Here is a 21,100-nt window from a genome sequence, read left to right as displayed (position 1 = left end):
ATTAATGACTTTGGTCATTAAAAATCTGAAAATTGTAATTAAAATTATTTTTTTATAAAACGATTCAAAATTACGCTTATCGTATTTTCCATCATTTTCTGATTCTAAAAACATATAAATATGTTGTATTCGGATTAAAAACAAGCTCTGAAAATTAAAAATATAAAAATTATGATTAAAATTAAATTTCCGAAATCGATTTAAAAACAATTTTATCTTATTTCTTGTCGGTTCCTGATTCCAAAAACATATAGATATGATATGTTTGGATTAAAAACACGCTCAGAAAGTTAAAACGAAGAGAGGTACAGAAAAGCGTGCTATGCAGCACAGCGAAATCACTACCGCGCTGAACAGGCTCGTCAGTTTCACTCCGTTTTGCACAAGCGGCGGACTACGGTCATTGTGAAAAAATGCAGTGCGTTCAGTTTCATTCTGGGAGTTCCACAGCTTGACTAAATGTAGTAATTTCGCCTTACGCGACTTATTTTTACATTTAGTCAAGTTTTGACTAAATGTTTTAACATAGAGGGGGGAATCGAGACGAGGGTCGTGGTGTGTGTGTGTGTGTGTGTGTGTGTGTGTGTGTGTGTGTGTGTGTGTGTGTGTGAGTGTGTGTGGTGTATGTGTGTGTGTGTGTGTGTGTCTGTGTGTGTCTGTGCGTGTGTGTGTGTAGAGCGATTCAGAGTAAACTACTGGACCGATCGTTATGACATTTTTCATGAGAGTTCCTGGGTATAATATCCCCAGATGTTTTTTTTCATTTTTTCGATAAATGTCTTTGATGACGTCATATCCGGCATTTTGTAAAAGTTGAGGCGGCACTGTCACACCCTCATTTTTCAATCAAAAGGATTGAAATTTTGGCCAAGCAATGTTCGACAAAGGACGGACTTTGGTATTGCATTTCAGCTTGGTGGCTTAAAAATTAATTGATGACTTTGGTCATTAAAAATCTGAACTTTATAATTTAAAAAAAATGTATAAAATTACGTTTATCGTATTCTTCATTATTTTCTGATTCCAAAAACATATAAATATGTTATATTTGGATTAAAAACAAGCTCTGAAAATTAAAAATATAAAAATTATGATTAAAATTAAATTTCCAAAGTCGATTTAAAAACAATTGCATCTTATTCCTTGTCCGTTCCTGATTCAAAAAAACATATAGATATGATATGTTTGGATTAAAAACACGTTCAGAAAGTTAAAAAGAATAGAGATATAGAAAAGCGTGCTATCCTCCTCAGCGCAACCGCTACCGCGCCTTTCTGGATTGTTAATTTCACTGCCTTTGCCACGTGCGGTGGACAGACGAAGCTACGAGTGTACGGTCTTGCGGAAAAAATGCACTGCGTTCAGTTTCATTCTGTGAGTTCGACTGAGCTTGACTAAATGTTGTATTTGTGCCTTACGCGACTTGTTCTTTTCTTCAGAAGGTGGTTGGGAGGGGCCCGGTGGTTGTAAAGAGGGAATTACGTTTCAGCTTTCTTGTTCTTCTTGCCGTGATACTTGAATTAACTTTATTACCTAATCTAACTCATTAATACTTGTATTTGACTTGTTTAAATCAATCAATTCGTTTCAGGCAAAACTCACTAAGTAGGATACTTATTTCCTATATATATATTTATCTTAATATAGGACAAGATACAAACCATAATTCTTCTTGTAAATTTTTTTGAAGACACCGCCATAAGCAGTAGGCTTAATTACACCCCCGGTATAGGGGTGTGTATAGGATTCGGTCGATGTGTTTGTTTGTTTGTTTGTGTGTTTGTGTTCGCATATAGATCTCAAGAATGAACGGACCGATCGTCACCAAACTTGGTGAACAGGTTCTATACATTCCTGAGACGGTCCTTACAAAAATTGGGACCAGTCAAACACACGGTTAGGGAGTTATTGGTGGATTACGATTCTACAAGGACTTATAGAGGGACATATTAATGGTCAAAGGGAAATAACCTTCTCAGTTGGTGGCAGTGAGAATGGTAAGGACGGGGGTGTTTTTCCCACCTCGGAGGAATTTCTTGTTGTTGTTGTTTTCACCTTATGTCGATGTACATTTCCTGAACAAGTAAAATATGAATAAACCATTGTTTAAACCAAGATATCAAGGGGCTCCATATTACAAGAAAACTCCGTATGCGCTGACAGTAATTCACACTAAATGTGAGCTTCCTGTTTCTTCTGTTTTGAAGTTGAGTTATTCACTGAAGGCAAAAAGGCGTCACTGATGACTTGCATTATACCTTGTGATCTTTTTGCAGTTCGTGATATCCTGAATGTGTGTGGGTTTTTTTTTTTTTTTTTTTTTTTTTTGTTGCCGTGTCGTATTGTCTATGGTTTCATATCAGTTGGCCACCCCGAATGCTTTTACATATTTATACTCCTGCGGAAATCTCTCTTTAATTTTCTATTTCACAGATCTCTCTGTATGTCTGTCTTGTCTGTCTGTCTGTCTGTCTGTCTGTCTGTCTGCCTGTCTGTCTATTTGTCTGTCTGTCTATTTGTCTCTCTCTCTCTCTTTATCTCTCTCTCTCTGTCCGCCTGTCTGTCTGTGTCTTCTCTCGCTCTGTCTCTGTATATCTCTCTCTATTTGTCTCTCTCTCTCTCTCTTTCTTTCTCTCTCTGTCCGCCTGTCTGTCTGTCTCTGCTCTCGCTTTGTCTCTGTATATTATGTCTTTCTCTCTCTCTCTCTCTCTCTCTCTCTCTCTCTCTCTCTCTCTCTCTCTCTCTTTCTCTCTCTCACACACTCTTTCTCTTTCTTTTCCCCTCTCACTTTCTCTCTCACTCTCTCTCAATTTATCTCTCTCTCACTCTATCTGTCTCTTTCTCTGTCTCTCTCTCTCCGTCTGTCTGTCTCTTCTCTCGCTCTGTCTCTGTATATCTCTCTCTTACTCGCTCTCTCTCTTTGTCTCTCTTTCTCTCTCCCTCTCTCTCTGAAATGCAACTTCAGTGAACATGTTTAAGAGACAGTCACGTTCACACATCATTCGTGAATGAAATGTCTTGTTCGATTGTTATTTTGTTAAACATTTTGTACTAGTGTACGGATGTGTAGCTGATCGGAGCAACTTTATTCCCCAATGAAAGGTATAACTATGTCAATGTAATTTTGTAATTTTTGAGTTCTCCTTATGTAATTCCTTAAATGCACATTGTGTTGCATTCCATACAATGTATTTCTGTATTTTATATGATTGAATTTATATTTTTAATGTGCGTCTGTCTTTATGTGTTGTATAAAGGACAGGTTGGAAGAATAGGCTTTGCCTAAAACCTTTATCCTTTTGTAATAAAGTTCTGAGTCTGAGTCTGAGTCTGAGTCTCTCTCTCTCTTTTTCCCTCTCTCATTCTATCTCTTACTCTCTCTCAATTTATCTCTCGCACACTCTCTCTCTATCTCTCACATTCTCTCTCTCATTCTCTCTCTATTTCTTTCTCTCTCACTATCTCTCTCTCTCTCCCTCTCTCAAAATCTTTTGTTAGGAATAACCCGTGTGCCGACTACATCATTGAATCAAAATAAAATTAAAATAATGATATACAGATGGACGGTCACACACACACCCACACCCACACACCAACACCCCCCCCCCACACCCCCCCCCACACCCCCCCACACACACACACTCATCGGATACGATTGTAAGATAAAAGCTGCACCGACTAATTAATAATTAGGAACAAAATTGGTTTACACGACTGAGAGTAAACTAAAAACTTGTGACAGAAATGAAATCTACTGGGAAAAAAAACCAACGGAAAAAACAATAACATTAACACAAATAACATACACACACAAAGCAGGACACAAACACAGCTATACCAATATAGAATGTATTTTGTATGTGCTTGAAAGATACAACATACCACCCATTAGCGCTATAATGACCCCGCTCCTGTAGATGAATCATCTCGAAACGTTATTCTTATGAGTCACCATTGCGCCAATCTATTTTTTTTAATTAATGTACTTATTCATGATTTAATTACTTGTTTCTGTTAGCAACTTAAGCTTGTTCATGTACGGGATGGCAAAATAAATAATTACGTACATTAAATAGGTATTGAATAGAAGCACATATACAAATAATTATGCAAACAACATCATTGTAAATAATGACAGCAAAACAAAAGTAATTAATGTGTCTTAAATATAAGCCTCATACTGATTAAATCGAAACAATTTAAGTGTTACGCCCTCACGGCCAAAAGGAGCATTTTACACGTGAAAACCCGGCTTTGTATAAACATAAACAAATAAAAATGCAGTGGAAGGGGGCGAGAGGGGGGGGGGATGTAGGCAGCTGGCTGCCGGCTGCTAGAGGAGACCTGAAATGGGCTAGGGACCGGGTTGGGTCTACTTGGGTCAGTGCTGAAATGGTTACTTTATGGGCTGTTGGCCGAACGGACACCGGGGCTTCATATTTTTGCATGCATGTATTCGTGTTTTCAAGGCCTGATATTTTCCCTGTGACCCTGGGATCTTTATCGTGCGCATGCGTGCACACGGGGGTGTTCGGACACCGAGGAGAGTCTGCACAAAGTTGACTCTGGGACACACATCTTGTGGGTTGAACCCACGCTGATAGTAACAACCGGTTTTAAAGCCAGCGCCTCTACCGACTGGGCAAACTCCCCACCCAATATGTTGGGGTCAAGAAGTTCCATGGAGGGCGGGGGGTATGGAGTAACATATAGTGTTTTGCTCAGAACATTCCCACCCAAGCAGAGCCGCGCTAGGGGTACGCATTACCGTGAAGCTGGCAGTCAGTGCTACCAAATGTCGTCTGTGTCTACCACTCGGTGGTGACTTAATGTGGGTCTATGTAAGCAGATGCCAGCGCAAGCAATCTGATGCAAAGTCAGGAGGCGGTTTGGTACAAGAGAACCGTAGAGGCCACAGCCTCGGCCGTCTAAGGGATTTGTGTGTCTGGAGGCACATTTGGTTTCTGAGGTTCAAGCGGAGCTGTTGCCTCTGCTCCCAAGTTCCCGTGTCTGGAGGCGTTTTTGGTATGGAAGTAAACCTGTAGGTTGGGGCCTCTGCCTTTCAGGATGCCAGGACTACAAAATGTGTGTCTTGGGACACATTTAACTTAACATTCCAGAAGTGGATCTGTGCTGTGCTGGGTCTGCTGCAAGTACACTAGAACCAGCTCGCAACAGTTGAGGTGAACAGATTGGTGACCAAGACAATCATCGGTTTCTCTCCGAGTGATGGGTGTGGGCGGAGACCATTCTCCCTTCTGTAGCGGATGAGACTAGACATCTCTTCCTTGAGAGTGTCACAACCTTCAAACACGTGTGTGAGGTGTCCAGTCTTGCCACACTGACAGACTACCTTGCCCCAGTAGATGGTTTAAACAATGTTTTATTAAATCAAACATGATACAAAAATACAACGATAAACAATAGGGACACGAACTCAAGCAAACGCTTATTTTACGCGCCCTACGTAGTAGGAAAATAACGCAAATATGATGTCGGACAAGCAATACTTATCAATTGTTGAACTATCTACAAGAAGAACATAGTTAAAGTAAATCAGAAAGAATAAGAAAAAGCTAGCAGGAGGAAGAGGGGGGAGGGTGGAGGAGGGAGGAGAAAACGGTAGGTACATATAAAAGATGAAGTTGGCAGCGCATACAAATAAGAATATACATAGTACATTACAAACCATAGTCCTGTGGCAAGTAAGCAGTAGCTCGCTAAATATACATTTGAAAAATGCATATAAAATAAGGTTTGTTGGCTTGAATATGGGTACTGAGTCAAATCAACAGAAACGACCAGATTCATGGATAAACGATTGGACACTTTCAAAAACAAGCTTGTTAGTGCAAAGAGAAAGGTTTTCGCTACCATTTAACAATATTTCAACATGTCTGTAATTAACAGGAAGTGCGTTTATTGTAGACAGGCGAGCATCTACGTACAAAGGACAATGTGTCAAATAATGGTCAGCTGTTTCGTTCGGGTAGCCGCAAGCGCACTGTGGGTTTCCCTGTAGGTGGCGTTTACACAGGTCAGAATTCAAATTACTCATGTTTAGGCGCATTCTGCAGTGGTGAATCTCTTCCAGTCTTTTACCACAGTAATAATAGGCAGGTACGTTATAATCAGGAGTAGATAAATAGCGTTTGAAATCGCTGATTGAGTTAGTTGTTTTGATGTTGTCTGGCAAGGTGTTCCACAGGACAGTAGTAGATGGTATAAAAGATCGACGGTATAATTCAGTTTTGCACATGGGGACTCTTCTTTCTAATGGTCTTCTATGATGGTAGGGGTTAACATCAGAAGTTAAAGGTGGCAAGAGATCTGATAAGTAATGAGGGCATTTGCCATATACCATCTTGTAATATAAAATCAGTTTGTGTCTGCTCCGTCTTTCTTTTAGGTTACAAAATCCGCTTTCTTTATACAGTTTATCGTGGCTTGTGCCGCGCACACCACCGATTATAGTCCGAATGGCTTCCAAATGTAGTTTTTCGAGTGCAGTTGACCAGTACTCTGTGCAGTTGTCCCATATGATGTCTGCGTAGTCAAAATGTGGAAGAACAAAAGATTTATACATAGTTTCCAGACTTTTACGATTTAATCTATATTTATAATATCTTAAACAATTAATTAATAAGGTGACCTTTTTTATGATGCTTCTCACTTGGAAGTCCCACTTACAATCATTCTGCAAGATTACGCCAAGGTGTTTATGTTTGTTCACGTTTTCCAAAACAATATTATTAAAAATGATTGGTTCGGTTGGTATATTATCACGTTTTATGTCTAACAGTTCCGTTTTTGCTTCGTTAAATTTAACTTTCCACTGTTTTGCCCAGGTATTAATTTTATATAGGTCTGCGTTCAAAATCTGTGCTCGTCTAGTTGGATCTTCTAAGGACATAGACATGCTCGTGTCATCAGCAAACAACTTTATAACAGATTCAGTATCATTCACAATGTCGTTAATATATATCAGGAATAGCAAGGGGCCTAGAACAGAACCTTGTGGGACACCTGCCGGGATACATTTTAATGCAGACTTAGCACCCTTAATAACAACCGCCTGGTGGCGATTTGTTAAATAATCGTGAAACCATTTCAACAATTGTCCTCTAATTCCTACTAGTTCCAGTTTATATAATAACCCTTTGTGCCAGACTTTTTCAAATGCCTTTGACACATCACAAAAAACAGCTTGAGTGGTAATTCCCATATCGTAATTTAAACAGAACTCGTCATAAATAGAAGCCAGTTGACAACTGGTAGAGTCACCAGGAATAAATCCTGACTGTGCCGGTGTTAATATATCATTAACAAGTCGCGTAAGGCGAAAATACAATATGTGACCCTCCACCACAAAATGAGTCGCATGTCACCTCGCGCGGTTCTGCGCTAGGCTCAATATAAGTCCGGTGAGTGCCTGGTAACAGTGTGAGGGTCACCTTCGTCACAGGCTTATAACTCAAACAGTTTTCGCTCTTTTTTAAAACGGTTTTCATCACTGGATAGAGCATAAAAAACTCTTTAGGAAAATGTAAAAATATGAAAATCATGCAAAGGTGACATGCGACTCATTTCGTGGTGGAGGGTCACATATTTAGTCAAGTAGCTGTCGAACTCACAGAATGAAACTGAACGCAACGCAACGCAGCAAGACCGTATACTCGTAGCATCGTCACTCCACCGCCCGTGGCAAAGGCAGTGCCCGTGGAATTGACAAGAAGAGCGGGGTATTCGTTGCGCTGAGAAGGATAGCACGCTTTTCTGTACCTCTCTTCGTTTTAACTTTCTGAGCGTGTTTTTAATCCAAACATATTATATCTATATGTTTTTGGAATCAGGAACCAACAAGGAATAAGATGAAAGTGTTTTTAAATTGATTTCGAAAAAAAAAATTTGATAATAATTTTTATATATTTAATTTTCAGAGCTTGTTTTTAATCCGAATATAACATATTTATATGTTTTTGGAATCAGCAAATGATGGAAAATAAGATAAACGTAAATTTGGATCGTTTTATAAATTTTTATTTTTGTTTACAATTTTCAGATTTTTAATGACCAAAGTCATTAATTAATTTTTAAGCCACCAAGCTGAAATGCAATACCGAAGTCCGGGCTTCGTCGAAGATTACTTGACCAAAATTTCAACCAATTTGGTTGAAAAATGAGGGCGTGACAGTGCCGCCTCAACTTTCACGAAAAGCCGGATATGACGTCATCAAAGACATTTATCAAAAAAATGAAAAAAACGTTCGGGGATTTCATACCCAGGAACTCTCATGTCAAATTTCATAAAGATCGGTCCAGTAGTTTAGTCTGAATCGCTCTACACACACACACACACACACACACACAGACACACAGACACACAGACACACGCACATACACCACGACCCTCGTTTCGATTCCCCCTCGATGTTAAAATATTTAGTCAAAACTTGACTAAATATAAAAAGTAGATGCGGCTGCTGACCCTTTTCCTTGGACAGGCCACTCTGTTCCCATATGCCCTTCACATGGTTGTATATTGGGAGCACTGTTTGGTATGTATGAGTCTTGGATTCAAGAGCTTTGTATTGCATGTGGTCGGTATCTCCCATGTCTGGGGTAAATACTTCCACTGCCGTGCTTGGGACAAAGTGTAATCTGACAGCCAGTTGTGCACATCTGAGGTGGCATTCCTCTTTCAGTGGCAGCCATCCCACTTCCTGGTAAAGTAGAGTGGAGACTGCCGATCTGGGGACCCCCAGCGCCACTTTGAGAGCGGCTCTCTCTACTCTTTCAAAGAAAGCCTCTTGGCCGTAGCTGAGGCGCGACCGAACATGGGCACGGACAAGATGGATCAATGGTTTTCCGGCTGCCCACGACTCTCTGCTCAGAACCTTAATAAGATTTAGAGAGTGTTAAAAAAAAACCCACACACACACACACACACACATACACACACATACACACACACACACACACACATACACACACACACACACACACACACACACGAACACGCTTTTATGTCGAGTGATTAAATTACATAGCTGGAGCTTTGGAACTGTTTTCCAATTTCCAATTCTCATTAGTCATGGTTAGGGTTATGCTTACGGTTGGTAATTATTATATCAACAAGGTTCATATCTGTATTTGTGGGTTTATTGGTGACATCGATGCGATTTCTAAAGAAATGTGGGGATGTTGAAGCCTAAAATAAACAGAAGAGCGCTTGAAATAGCACAAGAGGATCACACACACACACACACACACACACACACACACACACACACACACACACACACACACACACGCACGCACATATACACACACACACCCACACCCGCCCACACACACACCCACACACACACACACACACACACCCACACACACACACACACACACACACACACACACACACACACACACACACACACACACACACACACAGCCATTTACACAAACTATTAAACACGCCGCAGGACCTTAACAGTGGCTATAATAACAACAAAAAACCACGGACAATCACAACAAATACACACATACAAACCAATTATAACGACAATAACACACACACAAACAAACCAATTGAAACATACAAGCGAACCGAGCCTCGTCATTACCGACCAGCAACTGTATAAATTCTGAGAGAAGAATTCGCTCCGTTACTCTTCTTCCAACACCTACCAGGAACGCACGCTCTGACTTCTACCTCACCAGACGTCATCAGAGACCCATCCACCTCGCCTTCAACATCTTCCATCTATATTCTCCGAACTCACACTTCTTTTCTTCGGCGGCAGTAGAAGTACCAGTAGTATAGCTTCGGCTAGCGGCGAGAAATTCGTTCTACATTTCAGTCGTAGGCACACAGTCTGGGCTTACGCCTTGTTTCGTCACGTGATCGTCGTCCTTCTAACCTTGTCAATCATCCTCGGCAGCGTTCTGGCTGGGATTCCAGACCCACAGCCGCAAACGAAGGAGGAGAAAAAGGCGGCGAATGCGGCGGCTCGAGCGGAACGCGAACAAAAACGACTAGAGATGCGGAAGGAGATCCAAGAATTGAAAGAGATGAACCGAAATCTGACCAAGCAGCTGAACGAGAAGACCAAGCTGCTCAAGAAGTGTGACAAGAATCCTGCAGCTGCCGGGGCTGACCAAGACGAGCTCAACACGCTGAAGGATCAGCTTGCTGCTGTACAGGTAGCTATGAGCATGCTTTGGCGAATTCTCCCTCAAGCTAGCTTATATCTTTTAATGTTTTTTATTTGAAAAACTAAGTTGTTATTCTCTTCATTCCTGATAAAACATCAAGAAGAAACAGTGTCGATGATATTACCATGAACACAGTTGTTGTTCCTATGATCAGTTTTCTTCTCTTCATAGATTTTACACAAAAATAACTTGAAGTGCTCACGAGACAAACGATTTTGGTTTCTGAACAATCTGCCTATTTCATTCACCGTTTCGACGGTTGAAAGTGAATCATGCCGTAAAAAAACCCCGCCATTTTTGAGGGTAGGCGTGGTCACGGACCTGTGACGTCATACCCAAATACTGCTTAGATCCAGGAAACACATTTTTGAGCAGAAGAAAGACTGCTCTTCAAATACACGTATATTTCTGACCAAAAAACTGCTCTTTAAGATCTGGGCTATACCACTGAAAAAATATCCTTAACCTTTTTGTGCTCAGTGTAAGTTGCAAACTGCCTATCTCGACGAACAGTTGACAGGGAATAAGCGAGAGTTAAAGAGCTGGCAGCAACTGTTTCAATCAGCACAACAGCATAATAACCCCCAAAAGTGTTTGCACACCAAACAAGTGTTCATGTATGATAGCGGCGGCCTCTGCTGAAAAGTGCCAAACTCAGAAACTAGAACGGCAGTTTTGCTTACGTAACCGTGACGATGGTGTCCGATGGTCTGAAAGTGTGTACTCTCTAACGCATGACAGGTACCCTTCTAGTAGCTTCCCGTGTAGTCTCACTGCAGAAATGCCTTGCACTGGGTTAGGTATTCTTCGTATGAGCGTGACGATGTGCTCTCTGCTTTCTTGTGGTCAGTTAGCCGCAACGCAAGTGTACAGTGTGGTGAGGGCCTTGTATGACAATTGATATGTCAGGTTAACTAGTAGTAAGGATAAGGATAAGGATAAGATTTTATATAGTCCATGAGGGTAACCTCACAGAAATTCGGGCTGCTTTCTCAATGGGGAAAGCGAGCTGCCATACAGTATACGGCGCTACCCATTTTTTTTTTCCTGCATGCGTGTATTCATGTTTCCAAGCCCTGAGACTTAAACCGTGTGAGATGGAATTTTTTTACACTTTATTCCAAGTCACACGGGTATTTGGTGGACATTTTTATCTATGCCTATACAATTTTGTCAGGAAAGACCCTTTTGTCAATCGTCGGATCTTTAACGTGCACACCCCAATGTAGTGTACACGAAGGGACCTCGGTTTTTCGTCTCATCCGAAAGACTAGCACTTGAACCCACCACCTAGGTTAGGAAAGGGGGGAGAAAATTGCGGCCTGACCCAGGGTCGAACACGCAACCTCTCGCTTCCGAGCGCAAGTGCGTTACCACTCGGCCACCCAGTACCGTAACAATTCTATAAAATACCGACTACACTCTAAACAAGCAAGAGATATATCGCGTTCATAGACGATGTTCGCTAAGGGCATTGATGGGTTTTGATGGGTTCGGGAAGTTATATGCCCGTTGCAAACGAGGAATATTTCTGCGACTGACACTTATGTTGAAAAAGAAAAAAAAGAGAGAATGCTTACTGTTCTACAAGCGAAATATTTCGCCTCTTTATGACAAGATATGGGTTATATGATAATTCGAGTTTTACGCCCCCACGGCTTTTGATTAGATACACAAGTGTATGCGTGTCTAGGTGGTATCAGCCATCTGCACTTGCGGCAGAATGACCTAGGTCTTTTACGTGCCATTGTGGTGACACGGGGGTGGGACATGGCTTCCGTTTCTAGGTCTGCACATCAAGTTGACCCGTGTCCGTCCCGGCCCGAATTCGAACCTGCGACCTTTCGATCACAAGTCCAGTGCTCTACCAACTGAGCTACAGGGCCCCCACTTATGTTAAGTCAAGCGTCACAGTATTTGAATTGAGCTCCGAAGTGCACTTTGTGTCCGCTCGATACGACGCCCTTTGTTTTCTCGACAATATGCATGCACATCAGGAGCCCATTTCATGGCCTCGCAGTGGTCACACTGGCTGACGGACCACCTTCTTCTTCTTCAGCGTTCCAGAATTGTTTCTGGTTACGTGTTTGGGTTCCCCACACTATGCTCTGAGAGCATAGTCAGCTCACTCCGCTTTCGTTGAGTAGGCATGCTGGGTATGTTCGTGTTTCCATAACCCACAGAACTCCGACATGGATTACAGTATATTTTTCCATGCGCACTTAATTAGTCTTGTGCTTGCGTGTACACACGAAGGGGGTTAAGTCACTAGCAGGTCTGCGCATAAGTTGACCTGGGAGATCGGACAAATCTCCACTCTTAACCCACCAGGCGGCAGCGACCGGGATTCGAACTCACGATCTCCCGATTAGGAGGGCGACGTCTGACCACCACGCCACCGCTTCGTCACCCGATTGCGATTGTCCGAACGAGCTGCTTAGGGGGGAAGGAAGGAAGGGGGGGGGGGGCGGGGGAGGGTAAGGCTGAAGCACTGTGATCCGGCAACTCCCCGTGCAAAGAAGCACATTTTCCGACTAAAATGTTTTTCAGGACACCCAATTTTGTCGGATGACTGCATTTCACTCGTTCAAAATAATGCAGTTGGTCAACTGTGTTTCTGGCCCATGAAACGGGCCCCTCAGCACTGAATACTGCCGCCATGATAGCTAAAGGGGGCACGGGTGCTACGTTTGATGTCAAACCGATTGTTTTGTTGATCAAATAGATTGTACACTTTTAAAACAGCACTTTTTCTATTTGGGAACACAATTTGAATCACAGTTCTGAGAATTATATTTGTTCAAAAGTTATTCATTATTATATAAGACAGTGGTAGACAACATTCTTGCCACATTTTTAAAATAGCGAATACCAACAGAAAGGCACAGTACGATATCAAATTAATTTTAAATACCTGGGAAAATTCTTGCTGTCGATTACACATTATCGTGGCGGAGGTTGTGAAACATGTCCACAGACAACACAGCTGTTGAAAATAGTGCCTGGAGGGATAAACTCAAACTGCAAACAACATGTGTTAACAACCTGCAATCGAAGGACACATACATACACACATGTATACAAACGAATAATACGAATGACATGCACTACGAGTTTGTCGTTACGTAATTCCCAGGCTCAAAACCAGAAGCTGACAGCCGATCTTCAACAGTGCGGCAACACAGATTCAGAAGGGGTGGAAGCAGCAGCATCAGCAGCAGAGGATCTGAAAGAAAAATGCCAAGGTAATCAATATTAGCGATCTTCTCTTTTTGCTTAGGGCAGACATGTTTAGTCACAATTTGTTTTGTGTGTGGCATGGGTGGGGGGGGGGGGGGGGCGGGGGGGGGGGGGGGACGGGGGGGGGGGGGAACTTAGCCTACTTTTCTACAAAATGACAAAATCTCTTATATGGGTCAATTGTCGCTCAAACAAAACGAGGCAATTAATCCTTCCCCATACTGTGCATCCTTGCTGGTCTGATACACAAAGGGAAGTAAGCGATCAAAATGCATACATTTGTAATAGAGTAAGGGAGAGTTACTCGGAACCATTCTTCTGGCACCTGAGAGAATGAATAACAAGCATTGAAATGAACAAGCGACTTTCATCCTCAAGGAACTTGTTTGTTGTTGTGTGCATCAACGTTTTACTGTACAGAGCAGTGTTTTCGTAGGACGTTTATTTCTCTAGATTCGAAGGGGCATTCTGAAAGTGCTCAGAATCCAAACTCCTGGCAATGCCTCATAATATTTACCATGACGTATGCATACGTGTATCAATCATCGACGATTACAAAACATCTCATGTATCTTGAAGTTTCCTCTGGAAAGAAAACAGCTCTTAAAGATCACTATACCCGTCAATGTTCACTTGCCTGTCATGGAGTTAATTACAAAAGGGAGTTTATTGTCATGATGTATAATAATCTCTCACAAGATGTTTATGTTCCTTAACACCTACTGCAAATTGTAGGCAACGGTTGGGAATATCGCGCCTTCCAAAGCCAGTAGGCCTACTTACAACTGATACAATGATTTCAAATGGGGTGGGCCGATCTTGAAAAATGACACCCGCCCAGACCGACAGTTGAATACTGTTACTGCAACACACGTTGCTGTCGTTGCAAGTTTGATCAGAGACGATGCACGAATCACACAGAGAAAAATAAAGGACACACTGGGAATTGAAACGGCACCATTTAACGACATTTAATTCAGCTTTCCAAAAACCTCCTTTGCAAAGTGAAGGTAGTCCTCTTGCTATGCAGCATTATTTGTGAAGTAAGAAAAAAAAAAAGAATCTGCGAATACATTTGGAAGCGATATGAGGGCCTTTCATTTTTCTACGGTTTTAGCCCTTTACACATTGCTTGCTTTGGTGATTGCTTGGTTCATTGATTAGTGACATGCACATTTGCTTGTCTGCTGCACAGCTCCGCTAAAGAACGTTGTTCTCAACAAGCATGCCACGCAGAGCAGCACCTACCCATTCTTCCAGCCGCGTTCATAAAACTGATTCACTGATAGCTTAATTGGTTTATCAATCCCTGACATGCTAATTCGCTTATCTTCTGTACAGCTCCGACGACGACGAACGTTGCTCTCAACCAATATGCCTAGGCAGTCTTCCAGCCGCGTTCATAACACTGATTTACTGATTATTTTTGGGGGTGATTGCTTGGTTCATCAATTGCTGACCTGTTAATTCGCTTGTCTTCCATACAGCTCCGCTGAGGAACGTAGGTCTCAATAAGCATGCCACGCAGAGCAGCACCTATGATTCTACCAGCGCCGCCCAGAAAGCTGTGGATGGCAACAGAAGTCCTAATCGTCTTCTCACCTTTTCCTGTTCCATCGCCAACCCGTCCGCACAGGGAGCGTGGTGGCAAGTTGACCTGGGAGGGCTGTATTTCGTGGACTCCGTCTTTATCACCAACAGAAACGGATTTTGTAAGCGTTTAATTGTTGCTGTGTGGATGTTGGTTTTGCTTTTGTTTGTGAGATAAGTGTGATGGAGGTTGGTGTGTGTCACAGCGTGTGTGTGTGTGTGTGTGTGTGTGTGTGTGTGTATGTGTGTGTGTGTGTGTGTGTGTGATTTCAAATGTCACAAACGCACACACACGCACACACACACACACACACACACACACACACACCAAGACGGCAAGGAACGATCACCAATAGGATATACCAATACTTTTCTTGCATGTTCCCCATCAAGCCGACGAAACGCGAGACTACGACGTCCGAGTCTACACCGAAGATCCCACCTCGAACGCAGCCAACACGGGGACTCTGTGCTTCCATTATGACGGCGAAATGAGGTCAAAAGAAACCGCTCGTCTCACGTGCCAGTCTGGACCAATCAAAGGCCGCTACGTCAGAGTCATCAACTCCCCCAATAGCCACCTTACCCTGTGTGAGGTACAAGTCATGGGTAAGCTATATCACATTCGATTGGGTTTTCTCCCCTTGTTCTTCGCTTCTGTAATTCGTTCAGTATTGTGTTATGGTCTTGCTATAAGAGAAAACGCACGCTATTTTAAAATCAAAAAACTGATATACTGCTAACATTCCAAACAATTTAGAATAAAAAAAACGTTATTCATTCGAGTGTTAATCTAAAACCCCTTCACTGCCCACCCCGTTCTAGGTACGTGGTCGTTTTCAGTTTGTCATACGCCAATAACCGTACTAGGTACGGGGCATTTACGTCAGCGAAATTTCGGAAAACTAAATGGGAGGTCATTTGGAAAACTGGTCCAACTATTGGTAGGGTTTCTAAAGCACAGTTCTTTCCCTTTGACCGTTCAGATAAGTTAGTACCAAGTGGGGAAAACTTTCTGAGAAATGTCGAACCGATAATCGTATTCAAAATGGTGGACCAAAGTCGGAGCTCAACTCGTAGACCTGTTTTCAAGCGATACAGTGTTCTGGAAGCTCTACAAGAAGTGATTTATGGATTACCACACAGAAGAACACTTTTATTAGCTGTAATGTGAGTACCAGATGTTTGACCCCAGTGTTTGCAGTGTTTTGTGTGGTTTTATGTGCTGCAATGAGTGCGTGTATGTCCGGCAACTGTCATTTTTTTGAAAAAAAATGGTCATTATATCAATTGTTACTGTAACAGTCACGAACAAAATCCAATTATCATGTTATTACCTGTTAGACAAGGGTATAAGCGAAACACATGCCAACGATTTAAGAGATATCTCAATAAAATTATATGAATGAGCAGTGAACAGATTAGTGAATCTACCAAAATACCAAAATGCCATTATACTGTGGCAGTGAATGGGTGATGGACATGATTCCCGCTACTTTAAGTATTTTTCAAAAAAATCAAGAGCGACGTAGTTCTCACAAATCATGTGTTCTTGCCAATATCATCAGAAGTTTTACCGCTGATCTAATCTTCCACGGAATTTTACCTCCATGACCCTCACACAATGAGAGATGACCAACTTAATACAATTGAACATTAATGAGTTTGATTTCATGTATGTAACGCTTGGGAAAAAGAGATGGTGACTCTTTAACACGGTGACATCTTAATTATGTGTTTCATTGACATTCCTCCATCCCCCCCCCCCTCCCATTACCGGTACATTCTTGAATGTTTTTTCACTCCATCTTTTATTTACAGCTCTCGGTATCGACGCTGCATCGGAAACCTGCCCTGGTGAGTTTGGTTCTCTGTCGCATCCTCTTCTTCTGTTGGCATTGCAAAGACCGTAGCTGGGCTAAACAATTGCCATCATGATTTCTAGTTACGCATCTGTCCAAAGACACCCTGGACACTTAATTCAACCCCCCACACACACACACACACATACACACACACACACACACACACACACTCACACATACACACACACACACACATACACACACACAAACACCTACACACACGCACACACACATACACACGCACACACACACACACAAACACACACTCACACACACACAAACACACACTCAAACACACACACACAAAAACACACACACACACATACACACACAAACACACCCTCTCACACACACACACACACAAACACCTACACACACGCACACACATACACACACACACACACACACAGACACACACACGCACACACGCACGCACGCACGCACGCACGCACGCACACACGCACATACACACACACACATACTCTCTCTCTCTCTTCTCTCTCTCTCTCTCTCTTTCTCTCTCTCTCTCTCTCTCTCTCTGTCTCTCTCTCAGTCTATCTCTGTCTCTGTCTCTGTCTCTCTGTCTCTCTGTCTCTCTCTCTCTCTCTCTCTCTCTCTCTCTCTCTCTCTCTCTCGACCAATTTCCCTTTTACCTGTTTTATCTAAGCCTTTGGAGAAGCATATTCAGAAATATTTACTGGAATATATGGAACGAATGAATTTGTTTCATCCATTTCAGTCTGGATTTCGCTCTAAGCATTCATGCCACACTGCTCTCAGCTCTTTATGTGAAACTTGGTTATCAGCTATTAATGAGTCCGAAGTAACAGGAGCGTTATTCCTGGACTTTAAAAAAGCCTTTGACCTTGTAGACCACTCCTTATTATTAAAGAAATTACAATGCTACTTAAAAGATGACTCTGCTTGTGCCTTCTTCGAATCATATCTTTCAAAACGGACACAATATGCATTCATCAACTGTAAAACTTCGTCGAATGATTTTGTCAAAAGTGGTGTGCCTCAAGGGTCTGTATTAGGACCTATATTGTTCTGTATTTATATAAATGATTTACCTCTACATGTGTCAGATGAGAAAGTAAGATGTGAGTTCTTTGCGGATGATTCATCAATCCACACCAGTCAGAAGTCTTTGGTAGCCGTCAACCAATCTCTTCAAACAAGTATAGATGAGATGACAGAATGGTGCACCACTAATGCAATGGTTATTCACCCTGTTAAGACAAAAAGTATGGTGATTACAACTAGACAAAAACACCAATTAAAACCCTTACAGCTTCAACTGTCAATTGATTTAACTCAAGTGCAACAAGTTAAAGAGCATAAATTATTAGGGGTTACCGTTGATCAAGAATTGAAATGGCAAACTCACTTGAGTAAAATTTGCAAATTAGTATCTAAAAATTTGTACTTATTGTCTAAATTAAGACATTATGCCGATGTGGAAGCACTCAAGTTGTTTTATTACGCCCACATAATGCCCCATATCAACTTTGCTTCAACACTTTGGGATAACTGCAGTGATGTTCATCTCAAACGACTCAATTCTCTTCATCGCCGTGCTGCAAAACTAATTCTGCATGAGTCAAATAAGCCAACAGATGATAAATTAAAGCTCCTTAATTTCCTTCCCTTGAAAGATCAGTTGACGCTAAACAAGGCTGTCTTTATGTACAAAGTAATTAACAATAATGTTCCTGGATATTTAAAATCACATTTCAGACATGCCACAAAAAGATATGGGTCCCAGAACCTGATTCCCCCCATCCCTCGTCTAGACTTGTATAAGTCAAGTTTAGCCTTCTCAGGAGCGTCTCTATGGAATTCCATACCCCTTCCCCTCCGAAATGCCTCTTCTGTGAAAACGTTTAGGCGCCAGTTTCATTCCCGCTTAATGGGTAAATAGAACACTTTTCATGTCTGATATTTTAGTGCTTTTTACATTTAGTGAAGTTATGTTTGTATTTTGATTTGTTCTTTATGTGTATGTATTGATAATGATATACATGCAAATGATTGGGACAATTCCTCCCCACATTTTTTTCTCCCTTTTGTTATTAGTTGTTTTGGATGTTTATATGCAATGCATTATTGCAACTATGCTGCAATTTCTACACTATATTGTTTTTTCCCATTTTTGAGTGTGTGTACAAAACCATAACCCTTGTTCTTATTACTATTTACATTATGTACATCTGTAAGAAACAATAACCTTGTCAATTTTACTATCTATATTCTGTGCGTCTGTATTAAGTGTTTGTATAAGGGACAGGTTGTAAGATTAGGCTTTGCCTAAAACCTCTATCCTTTGGTAATAAAGTTCAGTTTCAGTTTCAGTTTCAGTTTCTCTCTCTCTCTCTCTCTCTCTCTCATCCGGGGGGTCTCGCGAGATCTTCGAGCAGCAGGACGGAAAATTTAGAGCTCTCGATCCAACGTTGAGAAACGCTCAATATTCCTTCACAATGCCAGCTGTTGGACTCCCAACAGCTCTGGAAGGTACCCTGGAGGCCCTGCTAAAGGAAAATGCCGTGTGTTCATGGAAAATCTGCGCTGAAGGCACGAAAACGACAGTCGTCCTGCGACTTGTGTCAATCTCCGACTCGGACCGGCCAGCCATGACTCGACATTTTCGCCGCAAACCACCAAGCCAGCTTCAGCGCGACAGGCTTCGTGCACAAGAACGACAGGAAAAGAAAGAGAAAGGTAACCAGAACGAACCAAAGGCAAGTCAGAATTGTTCTTCTTCAATGTCAAATCTTTCGATTTCGTCGAGGCCACAAATGACACAACAACAACCCGTGGGATGTGACGTTGACACACAACACAGTAGCAGTGACTTTGCACGTGTTGCAGGCACAGCTGACAAGCCCACCGAGCGTGGTAACAATAGTCAGGGTGAAGCTGGCGTTGTGTTATTGTCGCCACGGACCGCTGAGCCACGTGATGTTTTTGTTTTGACAACCCAGTCACAAAGAGGAAGCACAGAAACACAGGACATATCAGAGCAAAGGGCGCTAGACTTTGGTTATAGTCTGCCATCCATCAAGAAGTATGTGTCGGAACTGAGGGACCGATCAGCTGTTCGTTCTGTTAAAAACGTACACAGAAACAATTCATTCCGACGGGTGGTCAGAGACAACACAGGCGACAGACAGTCACTGCTTTGTGAAACAGATGATTTTGTGTTGATCAAGGACTGCAGCAGCGACGATCTGACAGGCACATACTGGATGATAAAGCAAGCAACCCGCCACATGCTACCAGAAGAGCAGGGGTACCTTGACAACCTTCGCCATGGGTCACCAGTCGACAGAGGAAAATTCAAAGATAGTCTAAGGACAGTGCTACACGAAGTGTCTGTGCTACGAAACGTGACACGTTTCTATCTCGGTTAACAGTCTCGTTGTTCGGTTCGCGTGTGATTCGGGACTCTTGTTCTCATCCAGACATTTGAGAGAACGATGACATTTGTATTACACAAGGAGAACAATACAAGATCAAAACTGACGCGGAAAATACCATGTCGGGTAAACATCTGTACAATGTAAAACGCCTGTTGATTTCGAAATTGTCTCCCTCGCCCCAAACCTCCCCATCGCAATGAACCTTCAAGTTTGAGCGATTAAATTTTCTGAGTTCTGAGAGTTCTCTCTCTCTCTCTCTCTCTCTCTCTCTCTCTCTCTCTCTCTCTCTCTCTCTCTCTCTCTCTCTCTCTCTCTCTCTCTATGTGGAATGCTGCCCTCTAAAGCCGCTTTATCTATATCATATTTAGAAAATACTACATGGCTTGTTGTGTCGTACCAGATTTACACGAGTTGCTTTTCAACATATTGAACTGCGAGCGAAAGCGAGCTTCTCAATATTTGAAAAAGCAACGAGTGTAAATCTGGAAGACACAGCAAGCCATGTAGTATTCTGTTTATTCCACACACTGTACTTACGTGTATTTTACTCAAAATGTCCCGCAGTCTGTTTGTTTGTCTGTTTGTTTGTTTGTTTGCTAGGGGGTAAAAATCAAGGGTCTGCCAAACCCGGCAAATGCAGTAGGCAGCCCAGAGATCCCTAAGTACCTCTCCCAAAGATGGTACTTTTCGGCAAGATTTACAGTTTCAAGCTGTTAGGACAACTTCTTTGAAAATGTGATTTTATAGAGGTTTTTTGGGGAAACTATT

At 42.1% G+C, this 21,100-nt stretch overlaps 1 protein-coding gene and 1 long non-coding RNA gene across 3 annotated transcripts in view; one reads left to right on the top strand and one right to left on the bottom strand.

The window, feature by feature from the left end:
* The window catches only part of LOC138950784 (uncharacterized), a 274,457-nt gene that overhangs the window by 221,668 nt on the left and 31,689 nt on the right, over positions 1-21,100 (bottom strand). The gene's annotated exons all lie outside the window — the stretch shown is intronic.
* The window catches only part of LOC138950767 (uncharacterized), a gene marked incomplete at its 5' end in the record, with an annotated part of 15,038 nt that continues 3,899 nt past the window's right edge, over positions 9,962-21,100 (top strand). For both annotated transcript variants that reach the window (XM_070322492.1, XM_070322491.1), the window contains 5 exon segments: positions 9,962-10,203; positions 13,352-13,460; positions 14,943-15,167; positions 15,439-15,654; positions 16,867-16,902. In XM_070322492.1, coding sequence (XP_070178593.1) covers positions 9,962-10,203; positions 13,352-13,460; positions 14,943-15,167; positions 15,439-15,654; positions 16,867-16,902 — 828 coding nt within the window.

This window comes from Littorina saxatilis, linkage group LG16 (assembly GCF_037325665.1).
Source record: "Littorina saxatilis isolate snail1 linkage group LG16, US_GU_Lsax_2.0, whole genome shotgun sequence".
Lineage (NCBI taxonomy): Eukaryota > Metazoa > Mollusca > Gastropoda > Littorinimorpha > Littorinidae > Littorina > Littorina saxatilis.
This window is presented reverse-complemented; position numbering and strand designations above follow the sequence as displayed.